Source organism: Chlorocebus sabaeus, chromosome 16, assembly GCF_047675955.1.
Source record: "Chlorocebus sabaeus isolate Y175 chromosome 16, mChlSab1.0.hap1, whole genome shotgun sequence".
NCBI lineage: Eukaryota > Metazoa > Chordata > Mammalia > Primates > Cercopithecidae > Chlorocebus > Chlorocebus sabaeus.
Genome location: NC_132919.1, coordinates 27,793,813 through 27,808,808, shown reverse-complemented (window position 1 = coordinate 27,808,808; position 14,996 = coordinate 27,793,813). Strand labels below are relative to the sequence as shown.

Below are 14,996 nucleotides of genomic sequence, written 5' to 3'. Positions count from 1 at the left end.
GTGATTCCAAGTGCCCCAGGACCCCCACCCTAGGGAAGCCCCTGTGCTGGGAACGTCTGTCTAGTGGAAGAGTTACTTAGGGAATATATAACTATTGTAACATGTATGACGATAATGTCACCCTCCCACGAGGATACTCCTAAAGCTCCATGTCCAGGGACAGGTTGGCCAGCGGGGGCGGGCTGGTGGCCAATCTGATTGGTAAACGCCTGCCTCAAAAAATATCACCTTCATGGCCTAGGACTAGGGTCCGGGTGGGAGTGTCTCTGTGCGGCAGATGCACAAGCTCAACTCCAGAGTCTACTAAAAATAATTTAATTAGAAACGGAGTTTTGGCAAGGGAGGCAGAAGCGGCTCCTTTTCTCCCCTTGGCCGCCCACTCAGCAATCAACAAAGAGGAAAACCCCCGCGGTGCTCCGTCAGGGCCGTGCCGCCGCCACCAGGGGGCGCCCCGCGTGCGGTCCACGTGGCAGAGGTCCACGTGGCAGAGGTGCGGGGAAGAGCCCCATGCCACAGTGGCAGGTCCTAGGCCATCACTCCGAGCTCTCGCCTTCCGGGCCGCTGTCCGGCGTGGGTGGAAGGAGGGGTCTCCGGCGGGAGCGCTTGACCCGGCGCGAGGGCTGCAGCAGCCTCCGCTTCAGCACAGCTGTGGGCCAGGCGCCGAGCAGTCAAGGGCGGGAGGGCAGGGAAGCCATGGGGGGCGGCAGGCCGGGGCCACGCAAGGTGGGGTGGGGGCCACGGGTGGGAACTCCTCACCAGCCACTGTGTCCTGGCTGTCCGCTGTGGGCCCCCAGTAGATGCTCTCCCCGCGTCGGAAGTTTCTGTGCAGCCGTGTGCAGAGCGTGGCCAGGGTGAGCAGCACCAGCAGGAAGGTTAGGGCCATGGCAGCCCAGGCGGCCTCTTCAGTGCGTGGGGTGGGGCCGCGGGCTGCCCGTGGAGGCGCTGCTGCGCGAGGGGCCGGGGAAGCCTGACTTGAACAGACACAGTCCCCAGGGCTGCCTTGCCCGTTGAGCACCTGAGCCTCTGTCCTGGAGCTGGCATTGCCTCCAGGCGCCCCGGGCAGGAAGGAGACAGTGGGCACAGATGGGGCATTACTCTCCCTACCAGGGATTCCCACCATGGGCCGCCTGGCCTTCAAGCTCCCTGAGGAAGCAGAGGGAAACCTCAGGGCTGAGCGAGTGGGCTGGGGACCAAGGGCAGCCCGCAGCCTCCGCCTTTTGACACCATTGGGAGAGGGCTGCCTGGGCCCTTGAGATGTCACTTCTGTGCCAGGGGGCCGCCAGCTCCGCAGAGCGAAGGCCAGAGCCAGGGCCTAAGGAGAGGGGAGACAGCAATCACCCTGCTGCCCCTCTCAGAGAACCCAAGGACCAACAAGCCTGGGCCCAGCGCCTCTCACCTGCACACACCCTCTCCGGCACAGCCTCCCTCTACCTGGGGTTGGCTCGGTGGGCGCCGGCCCTGAAAGGCTTTCACAGTAGATCCATGCCTTCTTCTTCCTCTCCTTCCTCCTCCGCCTCCTCATCAGCCAGTGGGCGGCCCAGGTTGGCTCTACCCAGGCCATCTCCAGCGCCAGCTCCCATGCAGTCAGCACCAGGGGCTATGACAGGAGGTAACTGTTAGAGCTACGAGGAAGGTGGGGACAAGCAAGAGGAAACCCTTGAATTTTTCTTTCCCTGCACACAGGGCCTTTTGCCATCATCAGCTACATACCCGATCCTGCGTGAGGCTGGAGTCAGGGGCGAGGGAGGGGTTAGCCATACAAGCATAGGCCAAGAGGGCAAGCTGGAACTTCAGCCAGGGGTGGGCACAGGGGTGGTAGAGGAAAGTGACATCCTCAGCCTGGAGGAAAGGCACACAGACATCAAAGCAGGCCCAGAGCCCTCCCAGAGAATCTCAAGTTCTCCCATCCAGGGGGCCAGTTTAAAGGTACTCCCAGGATAGCTGGATGGCTCTTCTACCTTCAGGGTCCAGGAAAGGACAAAGGGCCCTGGGTATTGGCAGGTACCCGCTCTTGCCTCTGAGTGTTCCTTTCACCCTTCCTTTCCATCAAGTGCCACCCTTCAAAGCTCACAGCATGCCTGGATAATCCTGCCAGACTCAGACCACACTCTAGCTGTATTTCCCTGCTGGTGTAACAATGGCTCTACAGGTTCACAATCCAAGCCATAAGCATCCCCCAAATGAAGACCATCAATCCGATCTATACAATCTCCCAAGAGCATCCAGATACAGAGCAGGCAGGCAGCAGGTGCACAATCTCCGGATGGAAATACTCCATCAATCATTCATTACTCTTTGATTGAGTTGACTTGGTGCTCAGTGCTGTGCTAGATGCTGTAGGAGATGCCAAAGAACTCCTGGACTCTGCTTGCAAGGAATGTATAAGAAACTCAGGGAGGCCGGGCGCGGTGGCTCAAGCCTGTAATCCCAGCACTTTGGGAGGCCGAGATGGGCGGATGACGAGGTCAGGAGATCGAGACCATCCTGGCTAACACGGTGAAACCCCATCTCTACTAAAAATACAAAAAACTAGCCAGACGCGGTGGCGGACGCCTGTAGTCCCAGCTACTCAGGAGGCTGAGGCGGGAGAATGGCGTGAACCTGGGAGGCGGAGCTTGCAGTGAGCCGAGATTGCGCCACTGCACTCCAGCCTGGGCGACAGAGCGAGATACTGTCTCAAAAAAAAAAAAAAAACGAAACTCAGAGAAACAACTAATGCAAATAAAAGAGCAAACTAATAAAACTTAGTGATTAGTTGCTAAATTATCAGAGATCGATTCAGAGAAGGAGGGGAGGAATAAAGGCTGATGCCATCAGGCAGCGTCTCAGGGGGAGCTGACTCCTGCTGGGGCTGGGAAGAGGGATGGGAGAGTATGACAGGAGGGAAGGGAGCTGCACTCTCTGATTCAGGATAGGCCAGATGTGGAGGAGAATAAACAGGAGCAAAGGGGCTGTGCTGGGGGCGAGGCTGGAACTCATTTCTGTGGCAAACAGCCTGACACAACTGGAGAGGAACCAAGGATGTGGAGAGGTCAGACGAAGCTTACTTAAGTAAGGCCTGAAAAGCCAGGCCAGAGAGTACGGCCACGATAAGGTGGGAAATAAGGAGCCATTGAGAGTTTGTGAACAGAGGAATGACTTCATGAAAGGGTGTTTGAGGAAAGGAATCTGGTAGGTGGCAAAGTGAGGCAATGACTCTTAGTCTGGAGCTATTACAGAAAATTTTTTTTTTTTTTTTTTTTTTTTGAGACAGTCTCGCTCTGTCGGCCAGGCTGGAGTACAGTGGCACGGTCTCAGCTCACTGCAACCTCTGCCTCCCTGGCTCAAGCAATTCTCCTGCCTCAGCCTCCCGAGTAGCTGGGATTACAGGGGTGCGCCACCACGCCTGGGTAATTTTTGTATTTTTAGCAGAGATGGGGTTTCACCATGTTGGCCAAGCTGGTCTTGAACTCCTGACCTCAGGTAATCCACCTGCCTCAGGCTCCCAAAGTGCTGGGATTACAGGCATGAGCCACTGTGCCCGGCCAATTTAATTTAGGTATTTCAGTCCAGGCATGGTGCCTCACACCTGTAATCCCAGCACTTTGGGAGGCTGAGACAGGCAGATCACTTGAGGGCAGGAGCTCAAGACCAGCCTGGACAACATGGTGAAACTTCGTCCCTACTAAAAATACAAAATTAGCTGAGGTAGGTGTCACACACCTGTAATCCCAGCTGCTCGGGAGGCTGTGGCATGAGAATTGCTTGAACCTGGAGGCAGAGGTTGCAGTAAGTGCCACTGCACTCCAGCCTGGGCGACAGAGTGAGACTCCATTTCAAATAATAATAATAAACAATAATAATAAGTATTTCAAAGGAAAAATCAGAGGAGCTGGCAATGAAGATGGAGAGGCTGCCACGGAAGCTGAGCCTGCAGTGTGGAGCCTGGGAACCAGAGGCACACTCCTTCCACTTTGCAGCTCTGTACTGTCCCCGGTGCTGGCACACACCCTCCCTCACTGCTCACAGGTAGAGACAAAATTCATACCCTCTCCTACAGAAAACTAGGGCCCACAAAGTCAGGAGACTTCCCGCTGTCCCCTCAGGGAGCTGGCGCCTGGGCTTTTTCCAGCTACTCCCAGAGACAGTTCCACTCACAGCCACTTGTCCACAGAGCCAGCTACCCAACAGCATCCTGACACGGTATTGCAGATGACAGGCCTATGGCTCACTGTCTTTGAGCCATCTGTCCTGGGGCTGATCTGTCCTGGGCTTGGAGGTGGGGTGGAGAACTAGAGCCCTGCCTCTGCCTGAGGGAAGTGGTAAGGAATGGGGCCCATCAGCAGAAAAGGTGGGGAAGCCTGCTAGGAGCTCCTGTCTCCAGGCGTGGACACCAAGGGTGGGCCCCTGCTTGTACTCACCCGTCCTGGGCTCACTCGTGTGTAGGTCACTCTTGGTGACACCTATACATGGGGAAAGAACAGAGCTGAGGGCAGCTGGGGGACTCCGTGTGTGTGTGTGGTGGGGAGGGGACGGCAGGCCCCAAGCGCCAGGCTGGGATGGAGAATTGGCTACTGAGGACGGAGGAACAGGCAGAGGTCCCCAGATGGTGACTGTGGAGGGTGCGGAGAGAACTGAGCGGGACTGGGCTAGCCTTTCACACCCCTCTCTCCCTGGGCCCTCCAGGGCTCCTACCTGCGGAGGCAGAGGCCACAGGCCCTCGGGACAATGGGCTCCCGCCTCCTCCGCCGGCCCAGCCATCACCTGTGAGTCCAAAGCGCAGAGCTGGGGCGCTGGACACGACGAGGCCCTGCCCTCTCCCTCCCCAGGCCCAGACCGCCAGCGGAAGAACTCCGCGTCCCCCTCGGCACGCCACTCCTTCCAGGACGAACTTTTGGCAAAGCGCTTTGAGCTCCCGGGCCGAGGCCTTCCCAGGAGCGGGTCACCTTACCTCGCTGGGACCCAGGAGCCTCGCAAGGGCTGCCAAGAGAAGCAGCTGGGGCGAAGGCGGAGAAGGCGCCATCCCAGGAGGCCCCAGGCCCGGCCCGCCGCCCTGCCTGTGAGAGAGCGCGCGCGGCCCGCCCCTCCAGCCCCAGCGCCGCCCGCGCCGCCCGCGCGTCCGTAGGCCCTGGGCTCGCGCGCGCCCCTCCCCTGACAGTGGGCCCCCGGTCTCGCCCCGCCCCAATGCCCGCCCACAGCAGCGGAGCGTGCGTGCACGCGTCCTAAACCTGAAGCCGGAAAAGTTAAGTGTATGAGCCGGGTCAGCGCTTAAGTCTCAGCAGGGCAGGCGGGGACCCCTTGCCTCGTCCGGGGATTCGTCTCAGCGCGTCCCTGCAGCCTGCAGAACACAGCTGCAGCGCCTGTATGGGATCGTGGAGCGGGGTGTAGGGCCGGAAATGGGATCCCTGTGGACCCGGTGGCCCAGGCCAGGGAGACGGGTACACTCCTCTGGCAAACCAGCTTCAGATTTGTCGGTGTGACCTGCAACGAGAAGAGGGGCAGAATCATTAAAGCAGGAGGAACTGCTGAAGGGAGAGGGTCCCACCTCTGGAGCTTCGCCGCCGGCCCACCCCACTCCCGCCCTCGCAAATAGGGTCCGAACCCGGAGGAACCTCTGGGGTGTCTCCGCTCCCCAAACTCTCCAGACCCAGAAGCTCCGGGAGGCCGGAGCTGGCCGAGAGGCTGCTGTGTTCCCCACTTCCGCCGTCGCCCAGCAGTGGCGGGCGCGCGTCCAGAAAGAGATTGGTCGCCGCGGGATGGGGAAGCTACAGGTCTCACCCCCAGGAGGTGCGCTGGCCGGCCCGCCCCGCAGCGGGGCGCTGGTTCTGGTTCCCTCTTCAGGATTTGGGGGGAAAACGTGGGTAGAGAGCGAGGGGTCGAGATGCCCATCCCAAAGCTTGGAAACAGCGAGAACGTGTTATTTCCTTGGTCTCCCATGCACCCCGGTTTACGAGGCGTTCCTTGTAGGTCGGACGGGCATCCCTGTCGCAGGGCGCCTGAGTGTGTCCTTTTCTCCGACTGACTCTCGGAGGCGTGGGGCTGCTCCTTCTGGGAAAGCCCCTCCCGGGCTGAAGATTTCCTTTACGTGGAGCCCCGAGCTCGCCGGGACGGGGGCCAGGAGTCCGCGGGGTCCGCACTGCTGCAGGCAGGGAAGCAATAGCCTCCCGCCAGCGGCTTGGACGCCGCGCCCGCCCTCGCTGGCCCGGTGCGGGACCCCGCCCAGCCAAGTTATTGCGGGGCAGCGTGGCTGGGCTGGGGAGAGCGGGGCCGGTTGAGGGCAGAGCGCGCAGCCGCCGCCCCACGGGGGCCCGGGAGCCGGCGCCCGGAGCTGCGACTTACTCACCTCTCCCTTCTGCTTCTCTTCATCGGCCTCTGAGGGCGCAGCGCACAGGGTCTGGCAGAAGACCCTGATGACAGTCGGGTCCCCAGGCCTCGGCCTCCAGTCTCCCCACGTTTCTATGGCCAACACAGCTCTCCCCGGCTCGTGCCCTCCCCACTCCCTTCCGGCTGCCGGCGCGCCCTCCCTCCCTGGTGGCAGCGGCTCCTCTCACCCTCTGCTCCCACTTGTTGCAATTGCTGTACAAAGGGCCGGGGCAGAGGTGGGGGCCGGGCGAGGGCAGCCGGGCCCGAACTGGCTGCCTCTGCCGGGCCACGGCCAATCCAGAGCGCGCCCGCGCGGGAGGGCCCTGGGCAGCCGCCGCCGGCGGGTGGAGCCGCGGGCAAAGCGCGGAGCTCGTGGAGTAGACAGCCCTGCCGCCCGCCGCCCGCCGCCTGCCGCCCGCCGGGGCTCTCTGGCTTCGCCATGCCGCCGTGGGGCGCCGCCCTCGCGCTCATCTTGGCCGTGCTCGCCCTGCTCCGCCTGCTCATCCCGCGGCTCCGGGGACCCTGGGGGCGCGCCGTCGGAGAGAGGACCCTGCCGGGGGCCCAAGACCGAGACGACGACGAGGCGGACGGCGGAGGCCCCGCGGACCAGTTCAGCGACAGGAGCGAGCCACTGCCGGGCGGGTGCAGCCTTGTCTGCAAGCCGTCGGCCCTGGCCCAGTGCCTGCTGCGCGCGCTGCGGCGCTCGGCGGCGCTGGAGCCTGGCCAGCGCTCCTGGCTCTCCGGGCCCCACCTGCAGACCCTCTGCCACTTCGTCCTGCCCGTGGCGCCTGGGCCTGAGCTGGCCCGGGAGTACCTGCAGTTGGCGGACGATGGGCTAGTGGCCCTGGACTGGGTGGTGGGACCTTGTGTTAGGGGCCGCCGGATCACCAGCGCCGGGGGCCTTCCTGCGGTGCTTCTGGTGATCCCCAATGCGTGGGGTCGCCTCACCCGCAATGTGCTCGGCCTCTGCTTGCTTGCCCTGGAGCGCGGCTACTACCCGGTCATCTTCCATCGTCGCGGCCACCACGGCTGCCCACTGGTCAGCCCCCGGCTGCAGCCTTTCGGGGACCCGTCCGACCTCAAGGAGGCAGTCACATACATCCGCTTCCGACACCCGGCGGCGCCGCTGTTCGCGGTGAGTGAAGGCTCGGGCTCGGCGCTGCTACTGTCCTACCTGGGCGAGTGCGGCTCCTCCAGCTACGTGACAGGCTCTGCCTGCATCTCGCCCGTGCTGCGCTGCCGCGAGTGGTTCGAGACCGGCCTACCCTGGCCCTACGAGCAGGGCTTTCTGCTCCACCAGAAGATCGCCCTCAGCAGGTGGGTAACGGAGGCCGCAAACCAGCATGGAAGGAATAGAGGGCCTGAGCTGGCTAAGAAACAGAAACAGCTATGCATAGCATTGGAACAAACAGGCGTGGGCTAGTTTGGGCAAAGTTCTCTGAACGCATCTTCCAAAGCCTTCCAAATCCTGTAATCTAGACAGAACCGGGGAAGCGGGTTTAAAGGTCATCGGTATTACTGTGCTAGAGCAGGGACTCCTGCCCCGGCCCCTTGCCTCATCTCAGCACCCCGGGTTGTATCCTAGCAATTTGAGCACCTGGCCCACGACAGCAGAGATACCTGACATTTACCACTTAGCCTGCAGCTTGACAACTCAGCAAAGAGCACTCCGGAAGCCACTGCAAACGATTATCTGCCCAGAATGTTTACTCACAGTCTCTAAGCCTGGAGGTGACAAGAATCAGAAATATGGTAGCATTTGAGGCCAGGTGCAGTGGCTCCCGCCTGTAATCCCAGCACTTTGAGAGGCCAAGGCAGGAGGATCACTTGAGCCCAAGAGTTTGAGACTAACTTGGGCAACATAGGGAAACCAGTCTCTACAAAAATTTCTTTTTGTAATTAGCCAGGTGTGGTGGCATGTATCTGTGGTCCCAGCTACTCAGGAGGTGGAGACGGGAGGATCCCCCAAGCCCAGAAATTCGAGGCTGCAGAGAGCCTTGGTCAGGCCACTACACTCCAGCCTGGGTGACAGAGCTACACCCTGTCTCAAAAAAATATATATATGTATACACACACACACACACACACACACATATAGGCATTTATTAAAATTATTTATTTTATTTATTTATTTTTTTTGAGACAGAGTCTCACTCTGTCACCCAGGCTGAAGTGTAGTGACATGATCTAGGCTCACTGTAACCTCCGCCTTCTGGGTGCAAGCTATTCTCCTGCCTTAGCCTCCCAAGTACCTGGGGACTACAGGCGTGCACCACCAAGCCCAGCTAATTTTTAATATATTTTTTGGTAGAGGTGGGGTTTCTCCACGTTGGCCAGGCTGGTCTGGAACCCCTAACCTCAAGTGATCCGCCTGCCCCAGCTTTCAAAGTGCCAGGATTATAGGTGTGAGCCACCGTGCCCAGCTGTTTGTTTGTTTGTTTTTTGAGGCAAGATCTTACTCTGTCACCCAGGCTGGAGTGCAGTGGCGGGATCACCACTCATTGCAGCCTTGAGTTCCTGGACTCAGGTGACATTCCCAGCCTGCACTCTGGCTTTCTTAGGAGAGGGCAGAATGAGGTCGAAGTCATTATGGCAACAGTGTGGTGTAGCAGAAAGACTTGGGATGTGGGGGTCAGACCCCCACCTCAGCTTCCGGAGTAGCTAAGACTACAGGCACATGCCACCATGCCCGGTTAATTTTTGTATTTTTTGTAAAGATGGGATTGTGCCATGTTGTCCAGGTTGGTTTTGAATGTCTAGGCTCAGGGAATCCACCTGCCTTGGCCTCCCAAAGTGCTGGGATTACAGGTGTGAGCCACTGTACCTGGTCAGAGATGAACATCTAATTTCAACTGAGGCTGGATTGAGCTACTCAAAAGACGGAGCTGCCCATCCTGGCCTCCTTGTCAGAATGCCAAACCCTCTCCAGGGGACTAGAAACAGCATAGATGTTCTCCGTTACCCAAAGCAGTTGCTCTGAAGCCCCCATTTAGGAATCCACCCAGTAAATTACAGACTCAATTGCTTCCTCTGCCAGGCAGCACACTCTGTAGGAATATCTACCCCAGTTACACCTAATCAACATCACACTCATGTGACATTACCAGGACAGGATGTTAGTTTAAAAAAACAAAAATAAAAACAATGAATGCAACCTAAAGTCAAATATGAATGATATTAGCAGATGTGTCCCCTGCTGGTTTGGATACTCTGAGCCAACAAGTTCTTCTAGGAGCAGTTCAGGAGGTTACAGTTCATAGCAAGTTCTCTACAGAGGGCCAGAATTTGAGGTTAGGAGGAGAACTGTCAGCAGCTGTGAAGTCAAATGCTGCCCCTAGGGCACATAGGCAGGTGCAGTGATGCTGTGAATGACAGGCCTAGTGGGCACCGTCTTCACATAAGAAGGAGGGAGGAGGAACCCATTGTTGTGCTGAGAAATACCCACCCATGTAGCTGGATCTTCCCACTTCCCTAGAGAAGCCAGACACCTGCATTTTATGTGAAATCTTCTCATTTTATTATTTTATTTATTTATTTATTTATTTATTTATTGAGACAGAGTCTCACTGTCACCAGGCTGGAATGCAGTGGCATGATCTTGGCCCACTGCAACCTCCGCCTCCCGGGTTCAAGCGATTCTCCTGCCTCAGCCACCCAAGTACCTGGGACTACAGGTGTGCACCACCACACCCAGCTAATTTTTGTATTTTTAGTAGAGCTGGGGTTTCACCATGTTGGCCAGGATGGTCTTGATCTCTTGACCTCGTGATCCACCCACCTCAGCCTCCCAAAGTGCTGGAATTGCAGGCGTGAGCCACCGTGCCTGGCTGATTTTATTATTTTATTTTATTTTATTTTGTTTTGTTTATTTTTTTAAACAGGGTCTGCGTCACCCAGGCTGGAATGCAATGGTACAGTCATAGCTCACTGCAGCCTTGACCTCCCAGGCTCAAGCAGTCCTCCCACCTCAGCCTCCTGAGTAGCTGGGACCATAGGCTTGAGCCACCATAACAGGCTAATATTTTTTTCTTTTTTTTTTTTTAGAGATGGGTTTTCGCCATGTTGCCCAGGCTGTTCTCAAACTCCTGGACTCAAGCGATCCACCCACCTCGGCCTCCCAAAGTGCTTGGATTACAGGTGTGAGCCACTGCAACCAGCCTCATCTGGTTTTAAATGATGGCCATGAAATGAAATTTTGTCAAAGCCCTAAATGGCCAAAGAAAGCTTCTGTGGCCAGATCTGGCCTGCAGGCTGTCTCTCTGTCTCATCTGCTGTCACCTGATGTTCTCATTCTTCCCTCTCTTTCCCACCTTCCCCACCCAACAACTCGCTGCCAGGTATGCCACAGCCCTGGAGGACACTGTGGACACCAGCAGACTGTTCAGGAGCCGTTCCCTTCGAGAGTTTGAGGAGGCTCTCTTCTGCCACACCAAAAGCTTCCCCATCAGCTGGGATACCTACTGGGACCGCAACGACCCCCTCCGGGATGTGGACGAGGCGGCCGTGCCTGTGCTATGTATCTGCAGTGCTGACGACCCCGTGTGTGGACCCCCAGACCACACTCTGACCACTGAACTCTTCCACAGCAACCCCTACTTCTTCCTCCTGCTCAGTCGCCACGGAGGCCACTGTGGCTTCCTGCGCCAGGAGCCCTTGCCAGCCTGGAGCCACGAGGTCATCCTGGAGTCCTTCCGGGCCTTGACTGAGTTCTTCCGAATGGAGGAGAGGATGAAAGGGCTGAGCAGGCACAGAGCTTCTTTCCTTGGGGGCCGTCGTCGTGGGGGAGCCTTGCAGAGGCGAGAGGTCTCTTCCTCTTCCAACCTGGAGGAGATCTTTAGCTGGAAGCGATCATACACAAGATGAGAGACCTGGCCCAAGAACCCCCAAGTCCTGCAAAGAAAAACAGAGCTGGGCAAGGGAGAGTCCTGGAAAGATGGGGTGGACTGAACGGAGGGAGCTCCGGCTCTGTGCTCCTCATTCAGTCCCTCTCTCTTAAACTGGTGCCTTGAAGGAGATGGAATGCCCTGCGAGCCTGCGCTCACTTCATCCTCAGCAGAGCTCCTGCCTGGCCTCTGCTCAGCATATCCCTACTCATCCGGTCAGCAGCGGAGTGTTCCAGTCACTGTCTCCTATCACTGACATCACAAGCCAAAGGATGGCACTTTTTCAACCCATGGACACAGGAGAAAACGCCCTCTTACTGGCAGTGACTAGAGGGATGAGACGTTTGTGTATGTCATAGGGCAGTGACCCCGATTCTCAAGCTGGAGCCACTTGATGTCATTAGGACAGGATGTTTGTGTCTCGGCCCCACTTCCCTCATTTGCTCTGTGGTTGTGACGCCCTGCTTTGACCGAATGCTCTGGCACCTGCGGCAGCAGGCTTGTGTGTGTGAGAAGGGCGGCAGAGGCAGTGGGGCTGGCTCGGTGAGGGCCCAGCAGGTAGAGAATGTGAACGTCCATCTCAAGGAATGTGAAGGTCCAATCTCTCCAAGGAGCTCTGCAAGTCCCAGCTGGGAATGGGGCTGACCTGGCCCCCAAGCCTCACTGAAGAGATCCCAAGGGTATTTTACAAATAGGAAGCGCTCTCATGCAGGTCTGAGGGCTTTGCTACACCATGGTTCAAGGAGTCAGAATCTTGGCTACCCTACATGCTCCCTCTGGCACCATTTCAGGGGATTACTCCAGAGAGCTGCAGTCAGAGCTGTTTATCTCCTGAGATGTGGACTTTCTCTAAATCAGGAAAAGTACAAACCTCATAACTTAGGTGTTTTCTAGTTCGTTGCTCCCTTTTCTGATGCTACTACTGGCCTCTCCCTTTCCAGAGCCAGGAGACACATCTGGGACCAGAGGAAACAAAAGCACCAAGAGGTTGACTAGAGCTGACCAGTGATTTACAAATATTTCACATTTACAATGTTTTGTCTGCTCAATTATTCAAAAGGCCATCCCTTTAAAGGCAGAAAGCTTCCTCTTAGATCTGGCCACTCAGCAACTAAGTGGGTATTTGGTTTTATGAAGAATAATGCTGAGGACTAGAGATAGTACATCAGAGATAAGATACAGTATACAAGTTGATCTAAATATTCTGGTTTGGATTAGGCAATTAAAATTTTTTTGGCAACAGGACACATGTTTCCATGTGTTGCTAAGATTCAAAAACTTTACCCTGAAGTTTTATTTTAATCGTCATTGAGGAAGAGGGCTCCTGTTCTGACCTCACAAACAGCAAAGCAGTTGTAAAGAAGAGAGCTGCTTATACCAAAACGCACATCCCAAGACTTGGCATAAAGGTATTCCTGAGGCCATGATTTCAGGTTTGGATAATCTTGCCCCAGCCTTGTTCTTCTAGATCAAATCAGAAGAAACTTTGAAATAATTCCAAGAATCTGCACTGAAATGTAGACAACACTCGATTGTCTAAGGCACATTATCCTGTTGTGAAAAATTATCTCCCTCCTGGCAGGGAGCTGTGGTGCACACCTGTAATCCCAGCACTTTGGGAGGCCGAGGTGGGTGGATCACAAGGTCAGGAGATCGAGACCATCCTGGCTAACACGGTGAAACCCCATCTCTACTAAAAATACAAAAAATTAGCTGGGCGTGGTGGTGGGCACCTGTAATCCTAGCTACTCAGGAGGCTGAGGCAGGAGAATGGTGTGAACCTGGGAGGCAGAGCTTGCAGTGAGCCGAGATCGCACCACTGCACTCCAGCCTGGGTGACAGAGTGAGACTCCATCTCAAAAAAAAGAAAAAAAGGGCCAGGCACGGTGGCTCATGCCTGTAATCCCAGCACTTTGGGAGGCCGAGGCGGGTGGATCACGAGGTCAGGAGATCGATACCATCCTGGCTAACACGGTGAAACCCTGTCTCGACTAAAAATGCAAAAAATTAGCCAGGCGTGGCGGCAGGCGCCTGTAGTCCCAGCTACTCAGGAGGCTGAGGCAGGAGAATGGCGTAAACCTGGGAGGCGGAGCTTGCAGTGAACCGAGATCACGCCACTGCACTCCAGCCTGGGCAACTGAGTGAGACTCTGTCTCAAAAAAAAAAAAAAAAAGTATCTCCCTCCTCCCCACTTCTTGTTTCTCCTCCACATTCCTCATCTGACTTTCTTTTGCCATTTCTAAGCAGGATAAATAAAAAGGAACTGAAATTACAGAAGCTGTTCTGCTGGTGAACAACAGCCTTGGTGTAAGGCTTGGTGAGGGATATTTACTGCCATCTGGCCATCCCCTACCACCAGCTGCCCTCCACATCTGGAACAGTAGGGATTTCAGTTAATTAGGGTCTTGCAGTCCCAGTTGCCCTGCAAGATGGGAAGCAGCCTAGTGGTTTTTAAACCCTAAAGCTTAAAGAGTCCGTAAGGGTGAAAATCAGCATCGTTTCTCTAGAAACTATCCAGATATCGCAGGACTCTGGTTCTTCAGGAGAATAGCTTTTGGATAAATAGGGTTGGTTTTCCTTTCCCTTTTGATAGGAAAAAAGTTTTCCAGGGAGAGAAATGTATAAACTTTGTAGTTACAGTGTGAAGAATGGCAGAATCAGCCCCAGTTGAGGTTCCATTAATTCCTTTGAACCCTGAACTCCAGTGACCTGGAACCTAAAGTATTCCTCTTCCATGGCTTTTGTGCTAGATGCACCCACTGCATATCCCAAGAACATTCTCTCATTTTCCCATTACTACTTGAAGACTAGGGCTGAAATGCCTGTTTTTGTTTTTGTTTTTGTTTTTTTTTGCTGAGAAAGTGTAGTTTCTGTTCAAGCAGGAAAGTTTGGATAACCCTGTCCTTTAGCCTAATGATTCAAGAATCACACAGGTGAATTCTGCTTTGGTAAATAGCTAATTGTGTGAAGCCAGCTGGAGGAGCCCCAGGCACACTGTTCTACAAATGGGTGGCCCTTGAACAAAATGGCAAGTTATGAGTTTGAGGAAGCAAGAAACAAACAACAAAACCAACCAATAGGCGGGGCACAGTGACTCACACCTGCAGTACCAGCACTTTGAGAGACTGAGGTGGGACGATCACTTGAGGCCAAGAGATTGAGTCCAGTCTAGCCAACATAGCAAGACCCCATCTCTACAAAAAATTCAATTAGCTAGGCATGGTGGTGCACCCTGTAGTCCCAGCCACTTGGGAGACTGAGGTGGTAGCACTGCTTTGGCCCTGGAGGTTGAGACTTCAGTGAGCCCCTCCCAAACATCTAAGAAGTACTACTGAGTTGGACTTTGCAGGTGGTGGGTCTTCAGTGATCTTCAGGCCTCATTATTTGCTTGCCTCCTTTTTGGTGTCCGTTATTTACCAACATCTTCAAATGGTAAGGTTAAAAAAATACAAATAAGGAAACGAGCCAGGTGCAGTGGCTCACTGCAAAGTGCAGTAATCCCAGCACTGTGGGAGGCCGAGGCATGCAGATCATTTGAGTCCAGGAGTTCAGGACCAGCCTAGCCAACATGGTGAAACCCCATCTTTACAAAAAATACAAGATTAGCTGGGTGTGGTGGCACATGACTGTAGTCCCAGCTACTTGGGACATTGAGGTGAGAGAATCGCATGAGCCTGAGAAGCAGAGGCTGCAGTGAACCAAGGCTGCGCCACTGCACTCCATCTTGGGCAACAAAGCCCTGTCTCAAAATAATAATGAAAATAATAAAAC

At 55.6% G+C, this 14,996-nt stretch overlaps 2 protein-coding genes across 11 annotated transcripts; one reads left to right on the top strand and one right to left on the bottom strand.

The window, feature by feature from the left end:
* Positions 1-299: 299 nt before the first annotated feature.
* Positions 300-6,430, bottom strand: TP53I13 (tumor protein p53 inducible protein 13). Of its 10 annotated transcripts, none has more exons than XM_073004806.1 (8): positions 6,323-6,430; positions 4,931-5,460; positions 4,675-4,743; positions 4,401-4,442; positions 1,711-1,839; positions 1,397-1,597; positions 757-1,312; positions 300-646 (listed from the first exon to the last, which is right to left on the bottom strand). In XM_073004806.1, the coding sequence occupies exons 2-8, from the start codon at positions 5,000-5,002 to the stop codon at positions 534-536; spliced, it is 1,182 nt and encodes a 393-aa protein (XP_072860907.1). In that variant the 5' UTR covers positions 5,003-5,460; positions 6,323-6,430; the 3' UTR covers positions 300-533. The 10 variants fall into 10 exon arrangements, with proteins under 10 accessions (XP_072860907.1, XP_072860910.1, XP_008009072.3 ...); XM_073004809.1 differs by having other exon boundaries at positions 5,282-5,460; XM_008010881.3 differs by lacking the exon at positions 6,323-6,430 and adding an exon at positions 5,758-5,866.
* A 248-nt stretch (positions 6,431-6,678) lies between these two features.
* On the top strand, positions 6,679-12,470 carry ABHD15 (abhydrolase domain containing 15). Its single transcript, XM_008010892.3, has 2 exons — positions 6,679-7,659; positions 10,680-12,470. The coding sequence occupies exons 1-2, from the start codon at positions 6,782-6,784 to the stop codon at positions 11,203-11,205; spliced, it is 1,404 nt and encodes a 467-aa protein (XP_008009083.1). The 5' UTR covers positions 6,679-6,781; the 3' UTR covers positions 11,206-12,470.
* Positions 12,471-14,996: the final 2,526 nt, after the last annotated feature.

What these genes read in the sequence shown, in the direction of transcription:
- ABHD15 (XM_008010892.3), top strand. Translation starts at nt 6,782, where the DNA reads ATGCCGCCGTGGGGCGCCGCCCTCGCGCTCATCTTGGCCGTGCTCGCC. An exon ending in CAGAAGATCGCCCTCAGCAG is followed by an intron (nt 7,660 to 10,679) that starts GTGGGTAACGGA and finishes ACTCGCTGCCAG; the next exon opens with GTATGCCACAGCCCTGGAGG.
- TP53I13 (XM_073004806.1), bottom strand. Translation starts at nt 5,002, where the DNA reads ATGGCGCCTTCTCCGCCTTCGCCCCAGCTGCTTCTCTTGGCAGCCCTT. An exon ending in GCCGGAGAGGGTGTGTGCAG is followed by an intron (nt 1,313 to 1,396) that starts GTGAGAGGCGCT and finishes CCCTCTCCTTAG; the next exon opens with GCCCTGGCTCTGGCCTTCGC. An exon ending in CAGCCAGGACACAGTGGCTG is followed by an intron (nt 647 to 756) that starts GTGAGGAGTTCC and finishes CCTGGCCCACAG; the next exon opens with CTGTGCTGAAGCGGAGGCTG.